Source organism: Tenrec ecaudatus, chromosome 12, assembly GCF_050624435.1.
Source record: "Tenrec ecaudatus isolate mTenEca1 chromosome 12, mTenEca1.hap1, whole genome shotgun sequence".
Classification (NCBI taxonomy): Eukaryota; Metazoa; Chordata; class Mammalia; order Afrosoricida; family Tenrecidae; genus Tenrec; species Tenrec ecaudatus.
Genome location: NC_134541.1, coordinates 28,466,441 through 28,488,022, shown reverse-complemented (window position 1 = coordinate 28,488,022; position 21,582 = coordinate 28,466,441). Strand labels below are relative to the sequence as shown.

Here is a 21,582-nt window from a genome sequence, read left to right as displayed (position 1 = left end):
CCTGGGGGGTCTCTCATCAGCTCAAAATGATCAATGGAACGTGAAAGTCCTAGAACAGTGGTTCTCAACCTTCCCAATGTCAGGACCCTTTCAGGCAGTTCCTCATGTTGTAGTGATCCCCCAACTATAACATTTTCATTGCTGCTTCACTATCAGTTTGCTACTGTTATGAATCGGGCAACCCCTGTGAAAGGGTTGTTCAATAACCCGCCCCCCCCAGGGGTCGCAACCCACAGGTTGAGAACTGCTGTCATAGACTTAAGGATTTACCCAAGTCGGAGGACCCAGGGGGTACTCTTGGATGTGGTACTCATTGGCTGGGGTCTCTTGACCCCTTTCCTTCCCCTCTGGTTCATAGAGTAAAGACATATAGATAACATATTCCATGCTCACTCAGACCCCAGCTAGTCTGACAGGAGTTCCTGGGAGCAAACCCGACTCTTCCTTATCTCCCCCCCCCCCCCCAAAATAACAATCCCTCCAATTATCTCTCCCTAACGCACTGTTGAGCACAGGACCTCAAGGGGGCTGCAGACACCTTGCTCACCTTACAGAGAGCAAGATTACACAAGACCCGTGAGGCAGAGCCTGGCCTGGGGGGAAGTAGTTCATCAAGTTAAGCAGCTTCTGCGCAGTCAAATATCAGTGTTTTCTAGGAGTTCCCATTCTAAGCCAGAGGGAGACCTTGAAAAGCCAAGAAAGAATCAGGTGGGGCACTGAATTGGAGATGATTCATCTGCAGTGATAGATGTTTGGGCCAGAGACTAGAAAAGGCGCCTAGGGCCACAGCTAGCCCTTCCTGGGACTTTAGCCTTACCACTTTCTCCCTAACTAATATTCATGAGCACTTGCTGGGCCCCAGACTTTGTAAGGTCTTCCTCTACCATTTGTAGGAGAGGGCAGAAGTACAAATGGAAACCCACATACCATATGTTTAAATATTTGGAAGTTTAAAATGAAGCCAACAAATTGGTGACTGACTTTGTAACCTGAAGACCATACTTGAATTTAGAATTCAGGGAGTCTGGTCTTCTTTAACTGAACTGGCATTTTAAGGAGAACTAGTGCCTCCCTTCTTTTCCCATCCCCGGCTCCACCCTTGACTGAAAGGAGCCTTGTGAGCATGCATGCAGACTCCTCCAGCTGGGTGTGCAGATCTTGGGAGGTCAAAGGTTAGCCACTGGAGCATAATCCAGGTAGACACTTGACCACCCTCAATGCACACACCCTTACCAAGTCTAAGGTCAGAAAACTGACCCTTATGTGGCCTGGCTTCTGGCTGCGTTTCCTTGGCATCTTCTAGGATGTGCCCTCGCCTGACCCTGGTCCTTGTCTCGAGTGGGCCCACAGATAAGAATCATGGTGTTAAGAGAGCCAGAGCAAGTGCTAGACCCTGTAAAGAGAGTCACAGTTTGCAAAGTCCTTTTACATATTGCCCCCAAGCAAGGAGTATGTGCTGGTCCCTCCATGCACCAAGTGCTGGCTACAGCAGGTGCCCAGCAAGAGTGTCCTGGCAGAGGTCTGAGGAGACTCTGCATTTGCCACATTCCTGCAAAGTCAGTGCCAGAGCCAGCAGTCCACATCTCTCTGACCCTTCACCCTTCCCTCTCTCCTGTCTTACTCAGTTCACACCCCAGGCCTGGTTGGCTCCCCACAGCCAGAAGCAGGTGGCATCCTTTTGGCCTTGTGCTGAACCACTCCAGATAGAGAAGTTATCTGATGCCCATGCCAGGACCCAGCAAGCTTCTTGCATTACCTTCTAATAGACAAGGAATTAGCCTTTGAATGACATGTCATTCAGGTGGGAGAAAGGCTGTCAGAGAAGCTGTGAGGAGGAGCATGCCCTGAGCAGCTCTGGCTGCTGACAAGACTGTTAGGTACCTTCATGACCCCAGGCTGCTTCATGAATGAGGATGATGGACTGCCAAGGTAAACGGAGTAACAGAAGAGAGCCTGACCCTCTGAGCCAAGTCCAGCAGCAGCCCCCCCCCCTGTTCTGTTCAGCAAAGGGAGCCCATTTTGCCCTCAGTCACAGTGGTGGCACCCTGGCAGCTCCAGGCCCCAGTGTGTCTGTGGACTTTAGTTGCAAGCCCAGTTCTCAGAGCAGTTTCTTCCCAAGGATATTTTCAGGTTTACCCCATTGTTGCCATACAAATAGTGTCACTTCCTGGTCAGATGGTACTAGCTCCCAGGCTAAGACAATTTAGGGGGACAGAGAAACGATTTCCCCACTTGATGCTTTTCTGAGACTGACTGAAAGAGGCTTCCTCTGCCTGAAGGTCGTAGTTGGCTTCATGTATGGTGCTTAGAGCATCCAAAGTGGCCTTGCTTCTACTGTTAGTTGACAGCAAGTTGCCTGCCAACTTCAGCCTATATACAGTGGCATAAAAGGGGGTCCCTGCCCTGTGCCACCACCATGATCAGTTGCAGTTTTTGAAAAGCAATAGGATGGCACTGAAAAGCCTATGGATTTTCACTGGCTGGTTTTAGGAAGTAGATCACTCGCCTTTTCTTGGTCTGTTTGCATCATAGCCCCACAAACCACCAGACACAAGAAATCCATCTGGTCCTCCGGCATGGAAGGCAAGGGCTCTCTTCACTGAGCATCCACCAACATGGGACATCGCTCTGGTCTTGGCTCTTAGAGGTGGGACATTCCACAAGGGACCTGCACTAACGAGCAAGGCTGGCTCAGGAAGTGTACCTGCCAAGGCCCAACTCCAAGCCTTTCCTGCACAGCATGAACTTCCTCTCCTACTAGACCTGTACCCAGGGGTAACCTGTCCAGGGAAGGTCACAGGAGAGATGTGTCCAGCCCTCTGTGGGCAAGAGGCCTGGCGGGGCATGTAGGGCCAAGTACTGATAAGAATGTGATCTCTACACCTAGTAGGAAAATGGGTGACTCGAAACAATTCTTGGATATATGAACTCACACTGATAATTAAATCTCTCTGGGAAGCAGAGTAATAAAGTTAGATTGAAGAAGGCTTAGGGACAGGCTGACCTAGGATTGAACACCTATTACTGATAAGTTAAATGAACTTGTCAGGGTCACAGTTTCCAATACACTGAATAGTAATACTCATTTCATGGAGTCTAGATGTTATTGAAAGGAGCCCTTGACATATAATGTTTATGAGTGGGGCTGTTAACTTCAAGGTCAGCAGTTCAAAACCACCATCCACTCCATGAGAGAAAGTCAAGACTTTCTACTCCCGTAAAGATTTATAGTAAAGATTTATAGTCTCTTCAACCCAGTGCCGCAAGGTGTGAATGCAATATCCCGGTGTGGAGTAAGGAACCAGTGAAGAGATCTGAGAGGCTGGCTCCAGCACCAAAAATTAAGTGGATTCCTGCTCCTTCCCAAAAAATTTGTTTCAAAGGATGACATTGATTCTGCAGCTCCGGGAGATGGACATATCTGATCAGAGCACACGGGAGCAGATGAAGGGGCAGGAGGAGAGAGTGGAACACAGCCTGGCTCACCAGGTCGTGAGGATGATGTTCCTGATTAGAGCAGTCAGTCCACAGAGAGAACAGCATCGCTAGCCCCACTATGAGAAATGATGCCCCTCAGTGACTAAGGGCAATACAGGGGACAGCACCAGAGACACAGTGTGGGAATTGCACCTGACCTGATCCCACCACACCGAGGCAAAGCACTGGGGGAGTGCAGCGAAACAGCAAGGGAATGGAGTGGCAAGGTCCCCAGGGAATGCTGAAAGTGGACTTTGGGGCCAGGGCGTGGTGCCCCAACAGACTGGACTGGAAAACGCTCCTAAGGGCCTTGAACAAACTACAAGCTTTTCTTTCGTGAAGTGTTTTGTTTTGTTCTTTGTCAGTGGTTTGTTTTTGTTGTTTTGTTGTCTGGTTGTGTACTGTTGCTTTGTTTTCCTCTGTCTTGTTTTCGTGCATGTTAGTGACTCCACAGGTCTGTCTGAATGGGACAGGCTGGATGAACTATCTGGAGGAAAAACAATGGGACTGACAGTTCTGGGGGTACATGAAGTGGGGGGGGGGGGAGGATAAGGAAGTGGTATTAACAAACACAGGGACAAGGGAACAACATGGGACCCAAAATGGTAGTGAGGGGGGAGTGGCAGGCCTGGTGGGAAATAATTAAGGGTAAGGTTGCGTAGAGAAGAGGTATAGCTGTAGCCCAGGTGGGGATGGAGCATGGTAGTGGGGCAGGAGGAAAGTTAAGGGAGATGGAGGAAGGAGCTGGGAGTCAAGGGGCATTTATGGAGGTCTAGACAAAGACATGTATATGCAAATATATATGAGGATGGGGAAATAGATCTATGTGTCTATATTTATAGGTTTAGTATTAAGGTGGTGGAAGGACCTTGGGCCTCTACTCAAACACTCCCTCAATGCATGAATACCTTCTTTTATTAAATTGGAACTCTATGATGCTCACTCTCCCGACACAACTGCTGAAGCCAAAGTGGGTGAACAAGTAAATGTGGTGAAGAAAGCTGATGGTGCCCGGCTATCAAAAGAGATAGTGACTGGGGTCTTAAAGGCTTGAAGATAAACAAGCGGCCATCTAGCTCAGAAGCAACAAAGCCCACATGGAAGAACACACTAACCTGTGTGATCATGTGGTCCCAAAGGGATCAGTTATTAGGCATCAAAGAACAAAAAATCATATCATTGGCTGCACACCTCCATGATACGATAGCCGAAAGACAAACGGGTGCATAAGCAAATGTGGCGAAGAAAGCTGATGGTGCCCAGCTATTGAAAGAGATAGTGTCTGGGGTCTTAAAGGCTTGAAGGTGAACAAGCGGCCATCTAGCTCAGAAGCAATAAAGCCCACACGGAAGAAGCACACCAGCCGGTGCGATCACGAGGTGCCAAAGGGACCAGGTATAAGGCATCATGCAAAAAAAAAAAAAGAATATATGTGTGTGTGTGTCTGTGTGTGTTTATATATATATACACCATAGTGAATGAAGGGGGAAGTGCAGAGTGGAGACCCGAGGCCCAACTGTCAACCAGTGGAGATCCCCTCACAGAGGGGTTTAGGAGAGGAGACGGGTCAGTCAGGGTGCGAGGTAGTACCGATGAAGAACACAGCTTTCCCCCAGATCCTGGATGCTTCCTCCCCCCAACTACCATGATCCGAATTCTACCTTGCAGGACTGGATAGGGCAGAGATTGTACACTGGTGTATGTGGGAACTGGAGGCACAGGGAATCCAGGGTGGATGATACCTTCAGGACCAGGGGTGTGAGGGGCGAGGCTGGGAGAGTGGAGGGTGAGTGGGTTGGACAGGGGGAACTGATTAAAAGGATCCACATGTGACCTCCTCCCTGGGAGATGGATGGCAGAGAAGGGGGGGAAGGGAGACTCGGGATGGGGCAAGATATGACAAAATAACAATCTGTGGATTATCGAGGGCACATGAGGGAGTGGGGAGCAGGGAGGGAGGGGACAAAAAAAGAGGACCTGATGCAGAGGGCTTAAGTGGAGAGCAAATGCTTTCAGAGTGATTAGGGCAAAGAATGTATGGATGTGCTTTATACAATTGATGTATGCATATATGTGGATTGTGATAAGAGTTGTATGAGCCCCTAATAAAATATTTTTAAAAAGAAGAAGAAAAAAAATAAAATGATTAGGGCAAAGAATGTACGGATGTGCTTTATACAATTTATGTATATGCATGGATTGTGATAAGAGTTGTATGAGCCCCTAATAAAATGTAAAAAAATAAATGAAGAGAGGGACAAGGTGATGAACATGAAAAAAAAAGTTGTATGAGCCCCTAAGGTTTAAAAAAAAAAAAGATTTACAGTCTCAGGAATCCACAGGGGCAGTTCTCCCCCTGCCCCTTTAGTCTTGCTGTGAGTCAGAATCAAATTGGTGGTAGTGGGTTTTGATTGTAGTTCGAAGAGTTTGGGACATTGTGGTTAAGCACTTGACTGCGAACTGAGAGGTAGGCTTGGACCCCCAGCTCCTGTGAAGAAAAGATATGATGGTCAGCCTGTAACAAGTTCCCCTCCTGGAAGCCCTCGCGTCAGGTCTACTCTGCCCTGGACTTTGCTGTGTGCGCTGGACTGGACTGCACAGCAGTGTGTTGTGGTTACTCAGCAGTGCATGGTTGGCCACACCTTTTAAAACTGCCCGGTATTAATAAAGTCAGTCATTTTTGGCTCAGAGTGAGAGCACTTTTTATAATCTGGAGTTATTCTAGAGCGGCGGTTCTCAACCTGTGGGTTGTGACCCCTTTGGAGGTCGAACAACCCTTTCACAGGGGTTGCCCGATTCATAACAGTAGCAGAATGACAGTGATGACGGAGCAACGAAAATAATGTTATGGTTGGGGTGGGGGGCCCCCACACATGAGGAACTGTCTGAAAGGATCGCGGCATTAGGAAAGCTGAGAACCACTGCCCCAGAGCAGACATGAGTAGCAGTTGCCAGGCGAGCCCTTTGCCATGGTTCTAGGTTGAGGGAGCAGCAAAACCAAGCTGTGGGGAATCCTACGTGGGGTGACATTTGAGATGAGCATTCAAGAAGGGGGTGGATTTTGAAGCAGTGGTTCTGATCCCAGCCCTGCCATTCACTGTGACCTGAAGGCAAGTTTCCTTCACAACAACGCGAGGTCGTGTCCTTATGGGAGTGCCACATAAGGGCACTCGTGGGTAGTAAACTCAGTATACTCCTGTATACTGAGGCCAGCAGCCAGTAAGTGGCAGTCTTTGGTAAGACAGACAACACGGTGAGTCAAAGCTGGGAGCCTGGTGCCGCAAGGTTGTGTGGAGGAGAGAAGCTGGTTCCAAGTTAGCAGGGACAGGAGCCATGGGCAGTCCTTGGGCCCAGCCTGATAACAGCTGTCTGTGCAGGTGGCCACCATGTCCCTGAAGATTCAGACGAGCAATGTGACTAACAAGAATGACCCCAAGTCCATCAACTCGCGGGTCTTCATTGGAAACCTCAACACAACTGTGGTGAAGAAGTCCGACGTGGAGACCATCTTCTCCAAGTATGGCCGTGTGGCCGGCTGCTCTGTGCACAAGGGCTATGCCTTTGTCCAGTATGCCAACGAGCGCCATGCCCGGGCAGCTGTGCTGGGAGAGAACGGACGAGTGTTGGCCGGGCAGACCCTGGGTAAGTCTTCCCCCAGCCCAGTCCCTCCTAGCCCCCCAGTGGCACCTCGCTGAGATGCCTAACTTGTACGGACTTGTGCATGAGGTAGCAATAAAACTGCTCTAGTGAGCGGAGAACTTTAGAAGCACCTGGACACTAATTTCTGCCTTGCCCTTCTTTCTTTCCCGGTGCCTCTTGAAGACAAGCCAGGTGGTCCCTTTTACAACGCAGAGCCGAGGAACAGTAGCCCAGCTAACAGCAACACTGGTCTATAGATGAGCCCTTTCTGAGAGCCACTGGGAACGGGGCTGGGAGGGACGAAGCAGCTACCCCTGGCTTTGTGCTAAGCCGTGTTAGGACCATTCTCGAGTTCTGCTCTTGAGTGTGCTTAGTGTGCGTATAGGGACACAGACGTATGTGTGTGTGTATGTTTGAGAAGGGATCACTAATGTGGATTCCTGAGTATGTGGTGTGAGAGTGTGGCCAAGCGCTGTAGAGCTTTGTGGATGAGTGTCTTTTGTATATGTGTGTGCTGTGCATCTGTGTGTCAGGATTTGAGTGGGAGGAGCTGATAGGCATTCATTCATTTACCAACTAGCTATTGAGTGCTTAGCATGTGCTGGGCATCATCCTGGGCATAAAACTGGCAGGACGCCATCTGGGTGGACAGTTAGTTGTATGTAGGCAATTTGGGGTTGGATGTTGCGTGTGAAGAACGTGTTGCCTGTGTGACATTGCTATGTGTGTATGTGAAGGTGTCTGTGTATGGATTCCTGGGTGCCTATAAACAGGCAGACTCTTAAGACGTCTGGGTACAAGTCTCCTGTTATAGAGGACTGAATGGCTGGAGGCCCTTGCTCATCCTCTCTTGTATTCATGGATGTGGAGTGAGTGCCTGAGGGTGAGAAGTATGGGGGCCCGCTGCTGTCTCACCAGCACTCTGATCTGACTCTGCCTTCCACACAGACATCAACATGGCCGGAGAGCCCAAGCCCAACAGACCCAAGGGGCTCAAGAGAGCAGCGTCTGCCATATACAGGTGGGCGCTCGGACCGTCTGGGTGGGACTGGGCCCGCCCCTCTTGCCTGTGGGAGTGAGCACTGACGATGACAGCGTGCTGAGCCTGGCACTGACTGGGGGGACAGCAGCGATGAGGGCCTGTGAAGAGTGGGTGGAGTGGCCATTCCTAAGCCCCGGCCCTCTCCCTTTGTCTCCTCAGTGGCTACAGCTTTGACTTTGATTACTACCGGGACAACTTCTACGACAGGTGAGCAGGGGAGGGGCGTGCCCAGGCATGAAACAGCCAAGCTGGAAGGGCCCTGAGAGATTGCTGGTGCTGCCCACTCAGTCCTCCAAGTGCAAGCCGAAACCCAGAGGAGTAGACAGGCATTTGCTCAAGGTTGCCCAGTAAATCAGTGGCAGAGCTGGGGGCTAAGCTCCCACCACCATGTCACACCACGCCACGCCACCATCTCCATTCTGGCTACCATCCCCACACCCACCCCACCCCCACCCCCAGCGGGTGAGACCTGCAGGGACTCAACAGTCAAGAGTGATGACCATAGCAGCCGGAGTGCTCCCGGTGGCAGGAAATTTGAGTTCTGGGGTTCCTGCTCCCTGAGGTGGAACCAAGAGTTTAGTCGGAGCCTCTTAGCCTTAATGTGTGTACAGCCCAGAGGCTACAGCCCTTGATACTTTTTGGCATCTGAAAATCAGTCCCTGGTAGGCTGTGGCTCCCCATCTATCCTCAAGCCTGTCCAGACCCTGGTTGTAAGGCCCTGGGCGCTGGCTCCCATGCACCACACCCAGCCACCATGTGGAGTGGTCATCATGGCCCAAACAGCCTTCCTCCCTGCTTCCCCTCCCCCAGTGTGGCCCACAGCAGGCGGTTTCAGGAGGCAGTGCCGGGTAGTGGGATGGGACCTAGCCTCTGAGTCAAAAGACTTAGATGTGAATTCCAGCTCTGCCATTGAATGGTTATGTGATCTGGGGCAAATCTCCTTCCCAGTCTCTGAAATGGGCTTGCATCAGGTGGTCTCTCAGGGCTCCTCCAGCTCTGGGGTTCTGTGGTTCAGTGATTCTGACCCAGGCCAGAGCCGCCCCTTCCCCTTGGGGGCAGAAATGCAGGGTCTAGGACTGGGCCTATTCCCAGAGACTCTCCATCTCCAGCCATCCCCACCCCAGGGTCTTCTGGGACAAGACTGGAGGAATGAGGCAAGCAGCTGCCCAGGGATAGCACACCCTGAAGGAAGAGGGGGTGGGAGATAATTTCCTACTTGGTCAGCAGACAGAGGACAGCACACAGTCTGGGCGCCTTGGGCTTGGCGTGTCTGCATGTGCGTAGTGCCTCCTGGTTACAAGCTCACACACATCTGTCTAGGCAGCAGATGGAAACACAGGGCGGTAGCCAGGCTAGGGCAGGCCTCCATTCTCGGATGTTCCTGTTCCCAGTGTGGGAGATGGTCAGACTCTGACAGGTTGGGGTGGCAGTTGATGAGTGGAAGCAGGGTCATGGACTAGAACAGGCCTGCATGCCAGAGCAATCCAGAAGAGAAGAGGTTTCTTCTTGGGGCTCGCCCCAGCTTGCTCCTCACCTCTCTACCATCTGCCACTTCACCTGCCTGACCTGGCTGGTAGGAGAAGCCCAGTGTAAGTCTCTGCGGTCACCAGGACCCAGTCGCCCTGCCTCTTCACCCCAGGGCTTGTTGGGAGTAGGCGGAAGGGTGTAGTGCTAGACACTCAGCCCACACCTGCTGGGCTAGAGCCACAGTGCCCCCTGGTGGCCACAGGCCATGCTGCAGCCTCTGGCCTGTTTGTCCTCACAGGCTCTTCGACTATAGGGGCCGTCTGTCACCTGTGCCAGTGCCCAGGGCGGTCCCCGTGAAGCGACCCCGGGTCACAGTCCCTTTGGTCCGGCGTGTCAAAACTACCATACCTGTCAAGCTCTTTGCCCGCTCCACAGCCATCAGCAGCGGCTCTGCCAAGATCAAGTGTGAGTGACTGTGTTTTCCTCCACAGTACTTGTTGCTTTTGTCACTAGCAAAATAATAGAATCACATTTTTCTACATTGGAAAATAGATAAAGGAACAAACCTTCCCCCGTTCCGCAGTCCTAACTCAACCAAGTGAGTATCTTCATTGCATTTCTAAGGAGAAGGCTGCCGTGTGAGGAGGAGGGGCTTGGGTTGAACGCATGGTGTCGTCTTTTCTCTAGAGAAAGGGCAGGCCCATGACGGCCTTCGTTCTGGCATACAACTACTGTGGCCAGGAGGCACGCCGCATGGGCACCCGGGAAGTCTGACTGCAGAAACCCCGTGTGCACACTGAGAGTGAGACAGCCTCTCTGGCACACACACTGCTCGGAGCGCAGAGCCATGCTTCCTGCCCAGCTGCCCCTGGGGCAAGGAGCAGCCCCAGGAGAGGGGGCCCTGGTCCAGTGGGGCAGCCTCCAGGCAGCTCCCGCATCACCCTGGCCCTGGAGCAGTGGATGAAGACAGTTTGTGCCTCGGGCCTGCACCAGCCTGCCCAGTTCCAAAGTAGGCGTGGGCTCCTGTGTTGGTGTCCGCCTCCCGACCCACAGCCCCCATTGACAGCTCCGTTCCTCCTCCACTCCCAGTAAAGAGCAGTGAGCTGCAGACCATCAAGACAGAGCTGACACAGATCAAGTCTAACATCGATGCCCTGCTGGGCCGCTTGGAGCAGATTGCCGAGGAGCAAAAGGCCAACCCAGGTCAGCCCCTGCAAGTTCTCACCCTGCTCAGAGACAGGAGCGCAGGGCAAGTGGGTGGGCAGTGTGCAGAGGGGAGGAGGCAGGGACTGGAGATTGGCCCATCAGAACCTGCCAGACTGAAGCGCAACATCTTCTGGACTGAGTTCACTTCTTCCCACCCCTTAGATGGCAAGAGGAAGAGTGAAAGCAGTGGTGGTGGCGGCAGCAGCAACAGCGGTGGTGGTGGCAGTGGTGGCGGTTCCAGCAGCGGTGGTGGTGGCAGCGGCAGCAGCGGCAGTAACAGCCGGCCACCAGCCCCTCAGGAGGACACGGCTTCCGAGGCAGGCACGCCTCAGGGAGAAGCCCAGGCTCGCGACGATGGCGATGAGGAGGGGCTGCTGACACACAGCGAGGAGGAGCTGGTGAGGGCCCGGCAATGGCCATGACGGGCATAAGAGGGACAGCAGGGGAGGGGCAACCTGGGCGGTGCCTTCCCTGGGGCTGGCCTGGGGAGGTGCTTGCCACACCCATGGAAGGATTCTGGGAAATTATGGGAAAGCTATTGCTGCCAAACCTGAGACAGACACTCTCCTGAGGGGCTGCTCTCCTTGTCTGGGTCTGGAGTTGTCCCAGTGAGGCTTGCTCACTGTTGGGCATGGGGGTTGTGTTGGAGTGGGTGGGAGAGCCAGGTTTTGCTGAGTACTGCCACAGCTGACACTTAGTGAGCCCCAGAGCCTGCCCTCCCCAGGGCCTCAATAATGGCCATGCGTCGCAGATCACATCCCAGAGTTCACCCTGAGAGGAACCTGAGGTCCAGAGGAATGAGTAGCTGGTTAGCACCTGGTAGTAGGGTCTGAGCCCAGACTGTTCCCCCAGCTGAATTTTTGTCCCTTTCATCTCTGCTGGTTTCAAGGACACAGGGTTTATGGCCCTGACAATGGAGATTCTACTCACACCTCGGGCTTCCTCCTTTGACTCGGCCAAAGCCCTATCCCCTGTAGGCAAAGCACTCTTTAAAGGCCTTCATTTTCCACGCAGCTTCCAGCCTGCTCCAACTCTAGAATGCTTGTGGGCACAGAAATTTGCCCAATTCGTGCCTGGGCCTTTCTCCTGTCGGCTCCTCAGGGTCCCGAGCCAGTAGGTTCTGCAGTCAGTTCTTGGGCTGTGCTCTGGGACCCTGGGTGCTTGTGGCCCAGAGCAGGACTCAAAGCCGGCAGTGACTGATGTCTGGTCTCTTATTGCCTCCTCTCTGCCAGGAGCACAGCCAGGACACAGATGTGGAGGACGGTGCCTTGCAGTAAGCAGGTATGGAGGCCCTGGTGGGCAGGGGCCAGGGAGCAGATCTGCTCAGGTAGCCCTTCCATTCCCAACCATCCTGCTACTCACCTTGGGGGGTGGGGGGGCAAGGCTACAGGAGCCATGGATAGATAGACTAGCCAGGCTCCCCTCCCCCCAGTACTGGTTCCCATAGCGAGTATAGGAAAATACCTGGCAGTGCAGAAGGAACCTGACTTAGCCAGCACCCTGGGGGCTGTGCTGGGAAAAGTGCTGCTGAGCCAGCTGGAAGCTGAGGGAGGCATTTCATGCCAAGCAGAGGCCCAGATGGGTAAGGGCCCTTGGTATGTGAGAAAGGGCCAGGAGCCTCCTACAGCCACAGCCCCCGCCCTGAGGGCAGGGAGGGAAGACTGCTGCTCATCGGAGGAGCCGCTGTGAAGGACCATATATGTACCAGGCTAAGGGGGTTGGATGGTCCCGTGCCCTGCATACACCTTTATCTGACTGACTATGTCAGGATGCCAACAGGTGCAGGGAACTGCACACTTCTTACATAGTCCCGAGGTAGTCACTGGAAGAGCTTAGATGTTAAGCAGTGCTGTGTGGCCTCAAAGCTCCCACTTGTCATGCTTCACCACCCTCCTCTGTCCTGTCTTAGTGGGAGGCCAGGCCATGCTCAATGAAGACAGACTGAGCCAGGGGACAGGTTCAGTTTCAAAGACCAGGGCTCCCAGGGTGGTGTCTTGGTATCAAAAACCTTCATGGGTCAGGCGCTCCAAAGAGAGCATCCCAGAGCAGTTAGCTAGAAGGTTCTGTAAGTGCAGGCTTGCCTCAGAGGCCAAGTGAGGTACAGTTGCAGGGCCTTGGGGAGGAGACGGAGACCCAGGGAGGGAGAGACTGGCCAAGCCCAGGCGCACCTGCAAATTCCAGGAGACCCCTGTCAGCTCATCAGCAGGGTCTCTTCCTCTCAGCCTGAGCTGCTTCTCTGTCTCCCCCTTTCTCAGCCTGACAGGAATGAAGGCCACCGGCAGAAGGGCATGCATCTCTGGGTGCCTACCCCCAGTGGGTACCAGAGGAGAGCTGGCAGCCTCCCCGTGCCCCACACACCCTCCTCGTCTGTACTGCCCCGGAGCACAGCGGTCTCCACGCCCCCTGATTCTCCTCCCCAGGACTCACCCAGGTGTGGGGTTTTTCTATAGATTGAAAGAAGGAGGGACCGTGACAATAAAGAGATTAGATCCCAGCCTGCTCTGAGATGGTGCTGTGTGCTTTCTCCGACAGGGCCAGGCCAGCCAGCCAGCCCTTCCCTCCTCCCTGCCAGCTCACAGCGACACAGGCAGAACCCCCAGGGGGCAACAGGGATGCTGGGGAAGGGCCAGTGTGCCCGTGACCAAGTGAGTCCCTAGCTTGCCGAAGTGCCAAGCACTTAGGAAGGCATTGGGGACCTCCTGGTCACCCACCTGTCATTCAAGATGTCATCTCTTCCCTGCACTGCTCGCTCATTGTGGTCGATCTCGGCTCTATACTGATTCTGGAATTGGCCTCTCCACTCATCTTCTCTGCCACTTCCCTGGTTTAAGACACTGGACATTCTGTCCCTGTGTCAGCCTCCCATTTCCAGCCTCTTCCTCCCACCTGTCTTAGGGCCTCCACAGTGTGATCCTGAAACATGGCCCTTCCCTGCGCAGAGCCTGTGAGTGACTGACTCCTCATCTTCAGGACAAAGTCACAACTCCCGAATGTGGGGTGTGGGATCCCCTCTCTTGCTTCACCTCTTACTGCCCAGTGCATAAACCCTGTATCTCAGCCACACAGAGCAGCCCGCCTTCCTGTCGTGCACAGGCAACTGTGGGAGCAAGCAGTCACAGGTGACTGATCTAGACACTGCATATAGTCCAGCAGGGCCTGCGCGCTCATGGCTAGTCAGGTCCCTCACCATCTCTCCAGTCAGACACCACAATGAATGGGTCAGTCTATTTTCCCAGACAGAATCAACTGCCGCTGCAGGTGCTTCTGAGTCATCCTTAGGTGACAAGGACCTCACCCTGGTCCTGTGAACTGAGTGATACAGCAAAACGTGTGCTGGTGCTAGCCTGCTGCATACTCTGCTCTTCTGCTTCCTCAACTTGGGAAATAGCTGCTCGTCATTAAGCTGTTCCTCTAGAACAGGCATCCTCAAACTACGGCCCGCCCAGGACATTTATCCAGCCCGCCGGGTGTTTTTGCCCCGTTTGTTTTTTTACTTCAAAATAAGATATGTGCAGTGTGCATAGGAATTTGTTCATAGTTGGTGTTTTTTTTTCAAACTATAGTCCAGCCCTCCAACGTGTCTGAGGGACAGTGTACTGGGCCCCTGTTTAAAAAGTTTGAGGACCCTGCTCTAGAAGCTTCCCAAGCCAGCTTCCATTCATCAAGAACTGCTTAGTCTGTCTCCTGGGCAGCCTTTGCCCACCCGGGACATGTACTCCCATCTGCCGACGGGACTGAGGGAAAGACCCAGCTCTGCATGCTCTTCAGCGCTCCCAGCTTGCTGGAATCTCATGGAAATGGCTTCAAGCAACAGTTCTACACCACACCCCACACCCTCCCCTCGAGGGTTCCCAAGGCTTTGGCTGCAGTGTTTGATGGAGGGGAGATTGAGCTTGGGATAGCACTCTGCTTTCCTGGACGTAGAAAACCCCAATGTGCGGTGTTGCCGCTCTCCTTCAGTAGGTGGACCTCTTGCCTGTTGGCACTGTCGGGCCAGCAGTTCAAAGTTCTAGGCTCTAGGGCCTAGAGGGGTCTGGGCTTTGGCATTCTTGAGCAGCAGGGAGACCTGAACACAGCTGAGCCAAGGGCCCCAGCCTCTTCTTAGCCATTGCTACTTAGTGTGGTTCCAGGCCCTGTTTCTGCCCAGTATGGATCACGGTCCCCATAGCTTTGCTTGTAGCAGTGGGGATGTATGAGATTCTGTGAAGGGTGCAGAATTACCCTCTTAAGGCAGTGGTTCTCAACCTGTGGGTCGCAACCCCTTTGGGGGTTGAACGGCCCTTTCACAGGGGTCGCCCAGTTCATAACAGTAGCAAAATTACAGTTATGAAGTAGCAACGGAAATAATGTTATGGAAAAAAAAAGAAAATGTTATGATTAGGGGGTCACCACCACATGAACTGTTTCAAGAGTCGCAGCATTAGGAAGGTTGAGAACCACTGCGCTAAGAGTTGAGGCCTGGGCTGAGAATAGCCCCTTAAGAATTTCCCTGGACCCGGCCCGCCTCTGTCAAAACAAAAGGCTTCCAACTGGAAAGCTGGAAAAAGTGCAGAAGGGGCTGCCTTCGACCAGGGTTCACCAATGGGCCTCATAGCTGTCGCCGGTCGCACCACAAACCACCCTCAGATTTAATCACTTTCGACATGGCTCTTCACCCTGTGGCTTGGCACTTTGGCTCAGCTGGTCAGTTCTCGTGGCTGAAGTGAGCTCACAGATGGGCTAGGGATCGGTTGGTGGCAGGTGTCCTCACTCACATGCCCCGTGTTGGGACAATGGGCCGCCTGACCCAGGTTTTTGTACTCAGCGTTGGGGTAGAAGAACACTAGAAGAGGACACGACCTGCCTGCAAATACTTTTGAAGCTCCTGTTGGTGTCAGGTTTGTGACGCCTCTTTGGCCAAAGCCATTCACGTGACTCCATCCAGCTAACTTGATGGGAGGGGCTTCTGAACAGGGCCATGGCTTGTTTGTTCCGTTTCCTCAGGCATCAGTTCCCCTGCCAACTCAGAACAGAGTGGGTGATCTACGTTGCTTGTTGAGGACTCTACACTCTCTTAGGCTAGTAGATAGTTGATGGGATCATAATGTGTTTTGGGTAACTGATTGGGTATAGACTCAATGTCAGTGGGTTGGGTTTGGTGCTAAGGGCAAGGTATTGAAATGTGAGTACATGAATGCTAAGTCATGGGCCTGAGGCGTGAAGTTCATGGGAAATCCATCATCTTTAGTTCCAGTCTTCTAAGAACTTTCTGATGCCCCCTTGTATTGCCATTTCCTGCTAGGTTGACCCATAAGATCATGTCTTGTCCTATGAGGGCATTCATTCTTCGCTACACAGAAGTACAGAAAACGGAACAGGGCAAAAGATTGTGGGCCAGGTGTGCTGAATTTGAATCCCAGTCTGACCACTGATTCATGGGGGCTTTGGGCTGATCAATAGCCTGCAGCTATTCTTCATAATGACCAGTCACTTCCTGAATATGGTTGTGATGTACCAGGCACATTTTATGCTGATTTAAATCACCACAACCCCAGAAGTGGACACGGTGAGAACTTCCTATTGTGAATTACAGACAAGGGAACCTGCTTAAGTAGGAGCAAGTCTACTGTTTGATAAAGTCCAGGGCTAGGTCTTCAGGCACAGTGGGCCCCAGGTGTTCAGAAGCTGCCATTTGGCCCCTTTCCCTGTTCCTCAGTCTGCCGCTCAGCGTTGGTGTCCCTCAGGCAGAGTTGGAGAGCCTGCGAGCTAGAGGGTGAGACAGGAGACTCCTTCCCTGAAAGATAGCGGTTCGGTTACTGGTAGAAAGAAGGAACTGCCATGCTCACTGCGGTTCTGCGCCTTCAGTAGTAAGCCTGAGACCATGACAAGAGGGAGAGATCGTTTCTCCTGTGGTGCTGGTGGCGCTACACCACTTCCCCTGCCAGCTCTTGAGAAACTAGTTGCTTTCTCTTCTTGTCTCTTTGGACACTCCCTTGGAACCAGCCACCTGGAGAAGCTGTGTGGGAATTGCAGCTGAGTGCCAGGAGAGGCTGGCAGGCATCAGTGAGGCAGCCTTCTAGGGGAGGGCAGCCTTCCGATGCAGTCGGGGCGCCCTAGTGAGCTCAGCCTAACCCAAGTGCCCTGAGGGGTGAGAGGCAGCCCTGAGGTCACAGAGCTCTGGGGTGATTTGTGAAGTGCTAATAATAGTTCACGGGCATCGAAACAGGCTCCAAGGGCTTGAGGGTTAGGGTGGGCTCTGTTCAGCTGAGCTCCTTTCCAAAGTGACTGGGCAAGCACGTGGATCCTGCCCCAGCCATGCAAAAACTGCCCTTGGGTGGGAGCCTTTTCCTCCAAAAAGCAGGTGGAAAGGTGCAGTAAATGAGAGCACACGCTTCCAGTCCAGATTCAAGTGTCATTTCTTTCCCTTTAAGATATTTTTATCTAGGGAAATTAGGTGTAAAGAACATAATTTCCTCTTTTGCTACTTATACCCAAACTGTTGGAAAAAGTGTCTCAATCATCCTGTACAGAGAAAATAAGAATGATTAAAAATGAGGCGATAGGACAAGAGAGCCTCTGCGTTCCGTGTCTGGGCCTTTCTGCATCGAGAGCACCCGGCCGGGGCTGTCAGTAAGCCTGTGGGGCAAGGGCTGAGGGCCCGTGTGAGTGAGGGCGGGGCACCCAGGAGGGTGCCCACAGCAGAGGCTGCAGTTGCCCATTCCCACTGCGTGACTGTGGGCCCGTTTCATACCATCCTTCAGTCCTCCAGCTGCGCCTTCTGGGTCATCACCCGTGCTCATTGCCCTAGCCATCTCTACCCACAGGCGGCTGCCGAAAACCAGGGGCTCGCTCCCTCCTAGCGATAGGTGTGGGAGAAACCCATTGCCGATGGAGCCAATGCTTTTCTCTGGACTGCCGAAGGAAAGTCACATGTGGATCTCGGTGCTGCATGTGTGCGCATCAACACTGCGGTGAATATAGTGCTGACTGGGGCACCTTAACTCATAACCCCCCAAGGTAGACCGGAGCCATCCCCATTCTGAATAGGCTCTCTGGCTGACGTACGGCATGACTTTAGAGCTAACACGGATACCTCTGGATTCTCCACCTCTAATTCAATCCTTCCTATGAGCACCGTCCAGAAGTCAGCCAGTGAAAGCTCCATGGAGACCCAAAGGCCAGAGCCACAGCCAACCAGGCAGTAAAAATTCCCTCCCCTGGGGCCTGCCTGTGGATGTCCTGGCAACCTCCGGTCTTGTCTCTCCACCAGCTCACCATCTTGGGGAATGGCACCACAGTTCCCTGCAGCATCTCCCACTCCTCCATAGTGGCTAATCAGGCTCATTCCATTTGCTTGGTGTTTGGCTCTGACCTTCTTTCCATCACCATTACTTTTGGTTGGACTTCTGTAATAACCTGCCTCTGACTTCCCACCGTAAGAGCTCAGGTGGCATAGTGACATACAAGTTGGGCAGTGGGTCATCAGTAGTTTAAACACCAGTAGCTCTGTAGGAGAAACCTGAGGCTATCTAGTCCTCTAATGAAACCTGCATCTCTCCTGTCCTGTAGGGTCACTACGAGTCAAAACTGACTCAGTGGCAGTGAGTTTGGAGTTCATTTCCTTCGTGTTTCTGCTCCATTAGATACATGAGATCTATGCCCTCAAGGATCTGCCACCTTCCTCTAGATCCCCTCCCTAATCTGTCCCCATTCTCAAGCCACATCAAACTTGGTGGGAAAGACTGCAGTCTAGGCCTCTGCCGGACACACCTTGTTGCCTCTTCTCGCACTGCTTCACCTTAGTTACCTCTCAATGCCCAGCTCAGAAGTTGCCCTCTCAAGGACACTTTGATCATCCCTCCATGTAAGACTTCATTACACTTCTTCCCAGATTGCATTTCTACTGGTTTGCTCATGTCTCCACTAGCCTGTAAGCTGGGGACCAGGAGCCACCTCTCACTGCAGACACTCGGGTAATAGGGGGCTTATGGAGAAAAGTTCGTGGGGAATGCAATGAAAAGATAATGGAAAATTTCCATGAACTCTTAGAAGCACCCTTGTGCTTTCAAACATGTCATTGAGAGGCAGTGCTTAAGAGCAGAGGCTCCAAAGCCCAAATGTCTGGGTCTCTATCAGTTATTAAGACAAGTGACTTAACCTGAGTCTCCGTTACTTCTTCTGGAAAATTGGGGTGGTAGGACACCTATCCGGGAAGGGCTACTGTGGGAGATTAAATGGGTGTGTATAGATTTAGGAAGTGCTTAGTATGGGGCCTGGCACATAATAAAGGCTTCGGTGGTATTACTCATTTATACATTAACATTGATTTAATAATAGGTCAGATTCTGAGCTACATGAGAGGCATATGTCTGTGCTAGTGCTTCTGAGATTAAGAATGAAAACCGTCTTCATTCTCATTCAAAACAGTTTTGATCTAAAACTTGTCACTTACAATTTGATTAGGCTTGACCAACTTCCCATCATAGATTTTGGCTTTGATTTGGTTTCTGGCTCACCCATTTAAAAGCTCATGAAAAGCTACAGCCGAGGAATATAATTTTAAAAGCTGTCCATTAGATGGTGTCATTTAATATGAAGACTGGTCGTTAATGCTTGGTCCTCCAAGGCTTCGGATGTTAGGAATAAAACTGAAGCCCCTTTTAAGTGAATGGGCAGTGATAACAGGTCTGGGAAGGCTTGGAAGGGCAGGAGCTGTGGCCCTCAGCTGGGTGATTTGATCCTTTAAAAGCCCTGCCACACATGCCACAAAGCTGTGAAGACCAGGCCTCTTTCAAGCATGGCAGGCTCATCCAGGTTTGTGAAGAGAAAGGGAAGATGGTGGAGCAGGCAGACCTGCCTCACCACAAACAGGGCGACGTCTAGGCTTCTAGAACTTGGCATAAGAGCATGCGTACTTGGCATAAGAGCATGCGTACTTGGCATAAGAGCATGCGTACTTGGCAGGGCCAACTCTTTCCACCCTTTGGGTTATTACCGTCCATGCCTGAGTATAAGCCAAATTTCCCAGCACACTTTTAATGCAGTTTTTGTGGTAAAATTAGGTACCTCGACTGATACTCGGTTCGGGTTCTCGAGTATATATGACAGGTGTTACAGGCTTTAACCTTGGTCATGGAATTCCACCCTGGATATTCAGTCTAAGGGGGAATATTCAATAGAAGGAAATGTTTTGTACCAGCCAGGCTGAGGTTAAAGCATTTCACACACATTATCTCACTATCACCCCTTCGAGACAGGTTATTTTCACAGTCTATAAATAAGCAAACAAGTGAATGGGAGAACTCTCTGGAACCCTTTGTCCAAATTACCAATAATTAGCTAATTCCCCCACTCACGTGGCATAGGGAATTAATGACGGTAACACATTAAAACCCAAGGTTTATACATGTGCTCCTGCAGGGAGGGGTGCCCTTGACAGCTGCTATTGGTAGCATTACGGGAGCTCGTTTCTCATCATCTTCCGATGGCACAAGTCTCGTGTTGCAAAGGTGCTTTTCCAACGCAACCCTTCCGGCAAGAATGCGGCTCTCCATTCCCTTTGCTGTCGACCAGCCAATAGCAAGGTTCCAACAACTGTGGTTGCTGTGACTGTACAGGTTACAAGTCTTTTTTACTAGTTGATGTGGTGTTTTAGCCAATATCCCAGTGGACAAAATACTTGGACCAGGGTCAGACCTGAGAACCAGTTAAAAAACGAAGTCGAGGTGTTAGCCTGTTGCCAAACCTGTGAAGTCTGCTCTTTTGTTAGGGGTCCCACTAAGAAACTGCACACACACACACAAACAGTACCAATTACACAAGAAGCACTGATCCTTGCTTTATTCACGCGGTAACATCCAACATTGTTACAGCTTGTTCTCCAAACTCAGAATGTCTTCAGAAGCCTGGGTTCCACCCAGCAGTGCTGTCCAATAGTAGTTTGAAACAAAAAACTGTCCAGGGAAACTAGGAAATTGTGTGGACAGAGATACAAAATTAAAAAACACTGCAAAAACCAGCTCCTCGGACAGCCTGTGGCCGTTCACGAGGGAGGGCCTACTGAGTCGAAGGAAAGCTGCGGCTCCCTCGGCCTGGGTGCTGTGCAGCACGTCAGCTCACAGTGATTCACCACAGCCATGGCATCCTGGGCAGGTGTGACTGCTGCTGGGCTGCATAGGAACAATTGTCTGGGGCAGCACGTGTGCCAGGCAGACCACCACAGAAACGTGGTCATGGCGGCCCCGAGCTCCAGTGGAGAAATGTCCATCAGCCAAATGCTTGGAATGAACTGAAGTGTACCACACAGACAGCATCTCTTGGTATCTCAGGACCACATTCAAAAGCTTCTTTAATACAGAAAACAAATTAGCATGTGGCAGGGGACCTAAGTAAGTCAATGGAGTTCATTGCCACTTGGACTCTCCTCAGAGGAGATCCCTGCACAGCCCTTCTCAGGCGTGCCCGTTAAAGCACACACTTAAGAGGTTGTGTGTGTGTTTAAGATTCAGTAGCTGGTGAGGAAGAAAATGCTAAGGGTGAGGGGGCCTAGCACCTTGTATTCCCTCCTCATGGGGTGAGAGCTGGAGGACTTAGCAGTGAGGTAGTAGCAAGAGACCTCACATTAAAAACAGGTCAAATCTCTGTACTTGGACACTGGCCTCAGGCAGTCCCTCCCAGATCTTTTGCTGATTTCTGTCTTGTGTGAAGAAGGGGTGGCCCAACTGAAGCGCCTGCCAATGTAGTTTCTCAGGATGAAGCTAGAGGCTCACCAG

At 51.9% G+C, this 21,582-nt stretch overlaps 1 protein-coding gene across 7 annotated transcripts in view; it reads left to right on the top strand.

The window, feature by feature from the left end:
* The window catches only part of RALY (RALY heterogeneous nuclear ribonucleoprotein), a 100,185-nt gene extending 86,860 nt beyond the window's left edge, over nt 1-13,325 (top strand). For 4 of the 7 annotated variants that reach the window (XM_075563761.1, XM_075563759.1, XM_075563760.1 and 1 more), the window contains 8 exons: nt 6,855-7,119; nt 8,065-8,137; nt 8,318-8,365; nt 9,924-10,090; nt 10,715-10,828; nt 10,994-11,229; nt 12,064-12,112; nt 13,087-13,325. In XM_075563761.1, the coding sequence (XP_075419876.1) occupies nt 6,864-7,119; nt 8,065-8,137; nt 8,318-8,365; nt 9,924-10,090; nt 10,715-10,828; nt 10,994-11,229; nt 12,064-12,108 (939 nt within the window). In that variant the 5' untranslated portion in view covers nt 6,855-6,863 and the 3' untranslated portion in view covers nt 12,109-12,112; nt 13,087-13,325. The remainder of the gene's footprint in view (nt 1-6,854; nt 7,120-8,064; nt 8,138-8,317; nt 8,366-9,923; nt 10,091-10,714; nt 10,829-10,993; nt 11,230-12,063; nt 12,113-13,086) is intronic. The other 3 variants (XM_075563764.1, XM_075563766.1, XM_075563765.1) reach the window with 3 other exon arrangements.
* Nucleotides 13,326-21,582: the final 8,257 nt, after the last annotated feature.